The following is a 10141-nucleotide window of genomic DNA, read 5'->3' as shown; positions in this document are numbered from 1 at the left end:
TATATTATTTATATATATTATTTATANATATATATATTATTATTATTTACTTCTCTCTCTCTCTCTCTCTCTCTCTCTCTCTCTCTCTCTCTTTCTCTCTCTCTCTCTCTCTCTTTATTTTTACTACTGGCTTTTCCCATTTGTAACAAAATATACACTTACCAGTAGAAATTCACAGCAAGACATTATATACACACGTACATTATGTCGAAAAAAGAACACAATTATGAAACAAGATTCGTCTAATCATTGTGTAAGTTTAATTGTTAGCGTAACAACGATGCGCGGGGAAAGTCTATGGAGTGTCCGTGGGTGGTAGATATTCATAACCAATCTCACAATCGTTTCAGTAATTCGAATCGTCGCAATGATCGACAGAACGGTAATTAAGTTTTTGCGAAGTGGAACACATTATACGAGAAAGAGAATAATGCGGCACACGCCTTCTCGCATATCTGCTCTCACGTGATTCACTTTAAGTACAAGGACGAACGTTTGTGCGGGATGCGAGATGAAGAACAAGGTAATCGCGAGAACGTTAAAATTGTACGATGCGAGAAACTTGGATTATTATGAATTGATTACTAACTAATGCGAACAATATTATCATCGCGTTGAATATTCAAGAAATAAGGTCTTCCGAGACATCATGTATACTTTTTATCATTAATCTATGTTTATTTTATTAAATATGCATTTAAACGCTGCAATCATAGTGCGGAACGTATCGCGAAGAATCCTCGCGATTCACGAGGTGCAAACAAAGCCGCGGTTTGCGCAAGGAACCTGCGCGCGCGCAATCTTCGCAACCAGCAATGTGAACGGCGTATATTTATATTTGATATAGGTGAGCAACAAAGGTCTGAAGATTATACAAACTGTTCATCCTGGTGGCTCGACGAGATCGGCAGTCAAACATTTGGTACCGGGTCACGCGGTGCTGGCAGCCGTACAGCGGGAAGACATCGTGGCCGCGACTTTGCTCCTGCCAAATCCAGCGACGAACAATCCCGTACATGTGCATGCATACAGGTTACTATATCAACTTAATATAACAGACTAACAAGAATTTAATATGTGTAATAAATTAAAGACTAAATTAAGAGAACTAAATTTTTAACACATTAACACATAATATTGATTAAATATCATATACAATAAGATTGAATGAAAATAAGATTTCAATTTTCGAGCTAATTAGCTTTGTTCTTTTTCCGTAGTCGGCCAAACACGTTCGAATCGCTCTTTCATTAATCAAGCAAGAATATAGAACTTTAAGAGCGTATAGAGATCTTTATTAAGAATGCAAATATAAATATGGGAACCTAAGATGCGACACGCTGTTTATTCATCAAGTCCGTGTCAGGAATTCGCGGTTAAACAGAAACCATTCAGTTCATCTCCTCGATCTCATTACGCGAGTCACGTTTCATTCTTTAATTAATGACTTTCGTAATTCTAACGGATCGTTAATGATTTTCATAATCCCGCGATGTTCACACGTAGCTCAGCTACGTTGCAGCAAAACTGCCATGCGAACGAATAAAAGCATTCGAAGCAACCTTGTTATTAAATTGCAAATTATCAGGGCAAATTATTAGTTCAACGATCTTCTTTACAGCACGATAATTAAATTACGTTAAAAGTAATTATTTCAAGTTCAGAAGTGTCAAATGAATTTTATTTTATGCACGAAATTGCGGGAATAAAAATGAAGTTATAAAATATCGTTCCTTGAGAATCAATATCGATGGCAATTGTGAATGAGAATCGAAGTTTACCGCGAAGGCACACGATCTCTTTGACATGCTCAATGAAAGTCCCGTTAAAGAACATTTTGCTATGTCGAAGAGCTCGAACGAAATATTACAACTACACAATAATGTATTCTGTACTTCGTACCGACGACCTAAATGAGCAGCAGTAGCTGATCATTTTCTTGCTGGCAACGCAGATTATCATAAACTTACATCTATTTGTAATAATATGCGCATTTTCCACGTATTTTTTTATAAACAGAGCGACTTAATCTCACACTTTGTTGTACGTAGAAGTTTTATACCGTATATTATCTACGCAATCTTATTTTGTCGCTGCTTTATTGTTTTTATATTTAATATAGCATACGTGCGTGCGATGTTACATAAAGGAAAACGGGGAAATTACAATTCTATCGCTATAGAGCCAACAGGATGAGATTACATTTATCTCTCATTTTACTCCTTTATTATTTTAATAAAGGCAAAACTTCGTTTATCTTTCGCCTTACTTTTGACCCATTTTAGATGCGATTCGGTCGAAACCGCCGAATTGTTAGGTGGTCAGTTAAAAACACTAGCGTCACACACTGACAATTTGGCCAGGGTCACGGCGAGCGAAGGTAGAATCCGCAGCAATCTAGGTAGCGATGGCCGAAGTACCAGAGAATCTGAGTCTTCCGAAGGTAGCGGTGAGCTCAGACACGATCCGGTCCAAACTACGACTATCTATGAATCTTTGGCCGCCGAGTTGCGGGCAAAATTAGGTAAATATTATTTTTTTAGCATTGTTGCCATGTATTCATTACATTGATTATACAAGATTTCATTATACTGATATTGAAAAGCAAATGGAATATTTGAAGAATACTATATAAAAGATTAAACAAAAAGGCATATTTTATATAAATAAATAAAAAAGGAAATACAAACGTAAAATACAATATAAATTAACACAATGTCATGGCTTATTTCGAGCTATAATTAAATTAACTTCAGATTAATATAATTAACAAACGTTTCGGCTTACAAAGCCTTCTTCAGTGCTACAATGCAGAGATGCAATCTTAAATTAACAGACAAAGAATAACGGATAATGAAAATTTAAAAATTATCTATGATAAAGTCTCAAAATATAAAAAAAATATAAAAAAATATAAAAAAATTCGAACAATAAGTATCCCGCCAAATGACAATAAGCTAGAAACATTTGGATATTTCAGTCAACAATAGATTAATTACGTTCATCGATAAGATAGATTTGCCAAATTCCTCGGTTGAGATCGAGAAAGTCCAGTTTGTCACAGGCTTATATCAAACGATTTGAGAATTCTTTAATTACGAGTATTTTATGATATTGGTAATTTATATAAAATATATAATTTATATGAAATATTATTATTGTAATCTAAACTGTCAATCAAAGATCTGATTAAGTACAATAAAAATACTTGGTCGTTTGAAAATTAACTGATATAATATACATAATTATTGACTAACAAATAAATTATAAGAACGAATGACAAACATCCGCGCGTGCATCATACGTGTCAAGGCAACGTGAGTACGAAGAAGATAATCGTGTTTCAGGCAGAGGCAATTCCGGCGAGAACGACGTCGGCCCAATATTACTACCGCCACGTGACTACGATACTGTGCACAGACATCACGGTAACTTAACCGGCATCGAGTTCAGACGTTGCCTAAATCAGACTATCGTGGGTGGTAGCACGACTGTTGATAGGGGTGGCACGAGAAGTGCAGCCAGCAGCGGCATAGGATCTGATAGCGCAGCGACGCCACCACCCTATCAAACGCACCATTCTCTTGGTCAGAGACCGTCTAGACCGTCTAGAGATTCCTCCTCCGGTGAGTGCCTTTTATAGTAAAGGTTTGGTGCAATGATAAGCTAAATATTATAAGGACTGTCCAAGAAAAAAATCTTCCCACACAAAAACTCACATATCCTCTAAACCACTTGACCGATTTTCAAAAGCAAACCCATTTTAGAAACATCTTTTAATTACAATTAAAACTATATTTTAAAAAATTCTTAAAAACTACTTTTGACAAAAATTTTTTATTTTTTCTGGAATCCCCTCCATCATACTTTTTATGGTGATCTCGGTCATTTCCTCGGATGCTCTCTTTCTTCGCTGTTTTTGGATTCTGAAAACTCTTTTTCCTTCCAGATCCTTCTTTACGGTTGATAGTCAAGTCTTTCTTGAAACGCCTATTGACACCGTTTTCCTGCAAACTCCCGCCTCTCGCGCGATTTGATTTGAAACTCCACTCCGGGTGTTATTGAAAAATTTTGATTATGGATTTGCGTGTTTCTACTTCACTTGCCATTTTGCAATTGAGAACAAAGCGATTACGAAACTAACTGTTTCAATCGTTTCTTACATTCATTGCAAAGCCTACTAAATTAAAAAATTGTTTTTTTTTTAAAGTGGTTTTGGAGGATATGAGTTTTTGTGTGGGAAGGTTTTTTCTTGGACAGTCCTTATTATAAATATTATAACAACATAGAATTCTCTTAGATTAGTATACTTTTTTTGAAATATTTTTACCTTGAATAATCGTCAAATATGTTAAGATTCTTTAGATAATTTCTCTTTGTTGATATTTTTAATAACTCTCTGTTTCATAAATCAACTTGCAATTTTATGTAAATCAATTAATTTTTTTATAAATTCGCGTAAAATCGTAAATTCTGAAGATCTCCGATATTTTTTCAATAACACTAGTTTACAAATTTTTAATAATTTTTGATGCAAGAAAAAGAAACAACTTTTTCGACCATATTTTAAGGCTCTAAGTTCTGCCCTCGGAAAAATTTTATCGGTCAAATTTTTAATACAGCATATCAATTTTAAAATGTACAATAGCATATCTTTTCAAATTGGAGTGCAACACATGATGTGTAAGGCGAATGTTCTACTAGGATTTGATGATAATTGAGAAATGTTACAAAATTATTACTGAATTTTGATAATAAATTTAATTTATGACTTTGAATCGTGAAACCGATCCAAAAAATGCTTTCTTTTGTATCTTAAAAATCTGACCTAATAGAAATGGAATTTTAATCCCGCGTCTATAAACAGTCTTTATATGCTCTTGTAACTAGCGTAATTAAAATTTTCGATTAGCGCAACATGCCAGAGGTAAACTTATCTTTACAACAAACTGGAGTTTGTACTAATATTAAAAAGCATATGCATGAAATTAGGCGTTAGCAAGTAGGTCGTTGCAATATCTGAGAGATATTTTCGCGACTCAACCGTTGCGTCAAGTTATAATGCAACATCCCATTTCAAGAAAGCCTATAGTGAGGAGCGTGCGTAAAATTGGCTGCAAGCGTGACAATTGCATCTAGCGAGTGAGAAACTTGCCATGAATATTATGCTCGTAGTTCATAGAAATTCCTCATCGTTGGCCAATACCTCTGAGAGTATCGTTGCGTAGGTATGTTACATGGAAAATAGGTTTTCAGGACGTAAACACACGGGTTTACCTCGAAGCTGCTATTTTGACGCAATTACCTTCTTATTTGACATACTTAATGGAAAATTTATACCATGTTGACTCCCAGTAATTAAATTTATTGCAGTCTTGTACACGCGCGATAGCTGTAGTATCTCGAAAGTTGTACAATTTGTTCAATTTATGTTCTAAGATTTGTAAATCGCGTAAAATATCGAAAATCGACGACACAGAGAGATCGATTGTGGGAGAAGAAGATTGAAGTTATATAAACGCGCCGTGTACAAGTAGCACAGAAGAAAAAAAACAATTGCATCGTTATGTAATTTGCGGCTAATTGCAAAATGGAAAGTTTTTAGAATAATCTCGCGATGCTGTTGACTGGACGCATCATTGCGCCGGTTAAACGTTAACGCAAGCCGACGCTGGGCGCCGTACGAAAGTGAAAGTCCTCGCTTCTTCTTTTCGCGATCCGTCAGGAAATGATCGAGCATCTAATAATCATTCTTCTCGAAGCGAGGAGAACCATTGAGATCGGGGAAATCAGCTTTATGTATGATAATAAACATAGAGAGCGAAGTGATTACTGTCTAAAAAACTTTTATCAAAAATTGATAAAATAATAGCGCATTTTATCGTTATCATTGTCAAGAATATCGAGACAAACCAATTGCGATTGAGTTTCTTTATTTTTTTGCTGTTATTCTGTCTTGAAAAAACAAAAAAATTAAACGTATCGCTCAACTCTACGTCTCCTGCGCATGAAAGCGGAAATGCTTCCAAAGATTCATACCCGACCGGTGACGACAAAAATTTGGGCGCTTTCTACTCGCGGGATGCCCATGCGTACCAGCTTGAATCTTATCGACTTTCGTAGAAAACTGGGCAGTGGCGATTCGAGCGACCTCGTAACCCAGTTTGCTGGTATAGCTACGAAAAATTGCTTCTCGTTGTCGTCTTTGAGCACTCATCTACTTTTCCTTCTTTCTTTTCCGGCTGTTTCGCCATTGAGACATCTGTATTGAATACGGAATCGAGTCTGGCCCGATTTGCCATTGTGCATGCAATCTTCTTCAATAAAATCATTCACTTTCGCGGTCAAGTTTGAAAACTTCTCATTCACGGGATCACGCATCGCGCGACTATAGGTCTGTTCTTTTGATTTGAACTTAACGTAAGGAGAAAAAGAGGAAAAATGAACTGTATAAAAGATTAAAAGGATATTAGGTCTTATGTGAAAAAAGTGCACATCTTCATATAAAATAAAGCTAAAAGATTGTATATTATAATTCGGTGAAAGTTTATTAGAAAAATGAACAAATATATTAAAATTTTTTAAATTTTATTTATAATTTAATTTTATAATCGATATTTCATAATCGACTTAATAAATTTACTCACTTTTGTAATTTTCATCAAGTTATGTGATACGTATGAATTAAACTCTTAGACACAACGAATTTATTTATCGAATTCAAGAAAATTAACTGAAAATAACGCGAAAGAATCATATTTTGTAAACTAGCACTTTATTGTTGATGTTTTTCATTGTATGAGAAATCCCATCGGCCGTTTAAATTTTTCACCGTTCACAATAATCGAAACTTTAAAATCTATTAAAGTGGATGGATCAACAGCAGACAACAAATTATAACTATCGTCATTTAATGAAGGAAGAGGCATTTAAAGACTCACGATCCGATTAAGAAAAATTTATTTCATTTATAATGTACCCTTTGGGATCCAGAGTTAGGGGGAGAGTATCTTGAGAATGGGAACGCAACGATAGAAAGAAGAATAACGGTGATGTTAGTATAAATACTTCTTTATTGGTACTCGAACCAGAACTGTGCGCACGTACGAATCCATCCTACTTGCTATATCTTTTGCACAAAACAGCGTGTAGTCTGATATGCAGCGGTGCACATTAAGATGCACGCGATGTGAGTATATCAGAACTTCGCGCTCGTCCTCTGGGGCGTGCCTACTTCACGAGAAACGTGTTTTTAACGGACGACTGACCCATATAATGTCGTTGAATAAATTTCGAGATGGAGAAGATGGAGAGAAAAAAAAAAACGACGAATCTGATACCCCGTCGCACCATGTAGATACCGGTAGATACATTCGGCTCCGGCGTTAAGCTCGTATACCGAGAGAGATTGTATTGAGCACCTGTTACAGTGGAAAGAATACCGTTAGGACGTCGTCGTGTCAGCGGCAGGTACCACGGCACAACGGGCGTACGTATCTCGACTGGCTCCAGGGCTATGTACGGTCACAAAAATCAGCCGATTGCCGATATTGGCAGCCAGACTTTGTATGAAAGCTGTTCATCCGCGGTATCGATAAACCTGTATATGTGTGCAGATAAAAAAAATTCAAATATCCCATGCAATTGACGTATGACTAGCAACATCGATTCCTTCATTATGAACTATGAAAGTAATTAGCTAACGATGCCAAAATAATGGTCTGAAATCGTGCGCGCCATTAGGCACACAATGATTGTTTGACTCTTTCAAATTATTAAATGTTGCGTAACTTTTGAGTATAATTTTTTAGTCTCCAATAATCTCTAAATTAAATTAAAAATTGATTCAATTGTCACGAACCCATTTGTGGTTTCATGGTAAACCTTCCTCCTCGAGCGGTTCAGCATGCGTTAAGACGGATCGGTCGCTGTGACAATACAAATAATAAAGTGGAAGGAAAATACTGTTTATGTTATTCGATAAGGCGTACTGCTGAGTCTCCCCAGGGAAGATATCGCTGAAACATGTCCGAACCATGTGTCCATTTCGAAGCTATCGTATGTGCGCGTTGAAGCTACATATACTGACCACCCGCCTGCGAAGATTTATTCATACAAACAAGATCTCCCCATTCTCCAATTCACTATTCTGCTATCAGAGCAATAAATCCGCTGTTAATTTCGAATTTCAGGAATTTGGCGGATTTTAACCATCCTATTCATGAATGTCGGAGTCATTATAACAAATTCGCATTAGTGGAGTAAAAATGAAATGCAAATATTTATTATAAAATACATATTATAGAATACATATTTTACCCGATAGCATAATTCGTATTAAAGATTTCGCGATTTAATCAATTTCTACATTTATATTAAATATACATTATTTCGTTAATTCGCACTATGACCGCTTTAATGTGCACCAATCGAATTAGTACATCCAATCGAATTCGTTATAATATTCGACTTCGATAATCGAAGTTACATGACTCTACGTGATTTTTATGCAAAGAAAAAGATAATTTGCTTATTTAATCTTCAACTACATCTTATGAAAACTATACTTTAAGTTTTAACCTACATCTTGCGTTTTGTTCGAATTATAGAATGAACAAGTGAAGCTCCGTCTTATAACGATTAATAGAGGAAGGTTCAAAGTTTTTTTACCTACAATTTAGAACCTCATAGTATCAATCATACAAATTGTACACTTGTCTAAAAGTTTTTACTTTAGAGTCGAAATGACCGTTGCTGTATTCGAGGATATTGAATAAATCGATGATTATATTTCTAGATTCGGATAATCGAGAAGCACGACACGCAGATACGCATCCTCCTTCCGTCATATTTATGTTTCGAATGATTAGAGAGGACGCGACAGATGCTGGACCGCGATAATCAACACCTGATTTTTTTTCACTGTCCCACCGTGTGAACGGCGCCTCGTTTGCTCCTACCAGAAATCCTTGCGGTTTAAAGCGACGTGACATACTTAACTGCCTTCGCACATCTTATAGTCACGATTCGCCTCTGCATCGTCTTACATGACGTAGCTGCGTTTCGCGCGAAACTGTTTTAATGCTGCTTAGATGTGGTCGGAGATTAGATGTCAGCTTATCGCTTCTCAGCGATGCTAATCAATTACGATCTCATCGACGTTTTATTGTGTACGAATTTTTAGTATCTTATTATATACCGTTATAGGTGCACATCGTTTCTAAAGTCGCCGATATTATTATAATAAATAAAAACTGCACCGTTGATCAAACGCTTCATAAATCGTATCTATTTGCACGGTGTGATAAATGTTATAATAGATGACCATAAATTATAATTCTAACTCATCGACATGATCGAAAGAGTCAAAAGCATTTATAAAATTCTCAGAGAGGACACTCTTGATGGATTTCATCCTGCGATTCTTACCTAATATATTCCGCCTCTGTATTTTACTGCAAATCGTTGCGCAAAGAAGTCCTTCTTCGACGAGGAGAGTTTCCATGCGCATCCGAGAGAAGGCGGGAGGCGAGAGCGCCGCTCCGTGTCGTCGTTGTTTACGGCAACGGGTAATGACAGTTATGCTGATGATGATGATGATGATGATGAGACGTTGCCTTGACGACGACGACGACGACGACGATGACGAGGACGACGACGACCGGCAGCGCATAAATTCGTGAGTCGACCTCGTGGGAGGCCGTCGTACGTATGGAATAAAGTTCCGCATTCTCGGCCCACAACCCGAGGCATCTCTCAGCCTCTTCATGTCTTTCGGAGTCTCACATCTGTGTTCTCTCCTCTCCTTCTACGTCCTTTTAGCCCGCTACCGCTCTTTAAATCTTTCTTGACCTCATCGAGATGCCAAATTCCGCGAGAATTACCGCCGGCCAAGATTAAGAGGGCCAAGCCGATTGACACTACTTGATTTTCATCCGTTTATCGTTTTACAAAACAAAACAAAAGCAAAAAGCGAAAGACTGTTATTAAATAAAAGTGCCATATATAATATTTTATTGAGTCTTTTATAATATATATATATATATATATATATATATATATATATATATATATATAGAGAGAGAGAGAGAGAGAGAGAGAGAGTAGAATAATTATTTAGTTTATTATTAAGTTACTATAT

At 36.3% G+C, this 10141-nt stretch overlaps 1 protein-coding gene across 1 annotated transcript in view; it reads left to right on the top strand.

Moving 5' to 3' along the window:
• LOC105626347 overlaps positions 1–10141 on the top strand; it is a 14161-nt gene that overhangs the window by 1585 nt on the left and 2435 nt on the right. Inside the window, exons 2-4 of the mRNA XM_012207648.1 lie at positions 848–1032; positions 2286–2524; positions 3348–3626. Of these exons, the coding sequence (XP_012063038.1) occupies positions 848–1032; positions 2286–2524; positions 3348–3626 (703 nt within the window). The remainder of the gene's footprint in view (positions 1–847; positions 1033–2285; positions 2525–3347; positions 3627–10141) is intronic.

Source organism: Atta cephalotes (genome assembly GCF_000143395.1).
Source record: "Atta cephalotes unplaced genomic scaffold scaffold00005, whole genome shotgun sequence".
Lineage (NCBI taxonomy): Eukaryota > Metazoa > Arthropoda > Insecta > Hymenoptera > Formicidae > Atta > Atta cephalotes.
The sequence above is the reverse complement of the archived record's forward strand: the minus strand, read 5'-3'. Positions and strand labels throughout refer to the sequence as shown.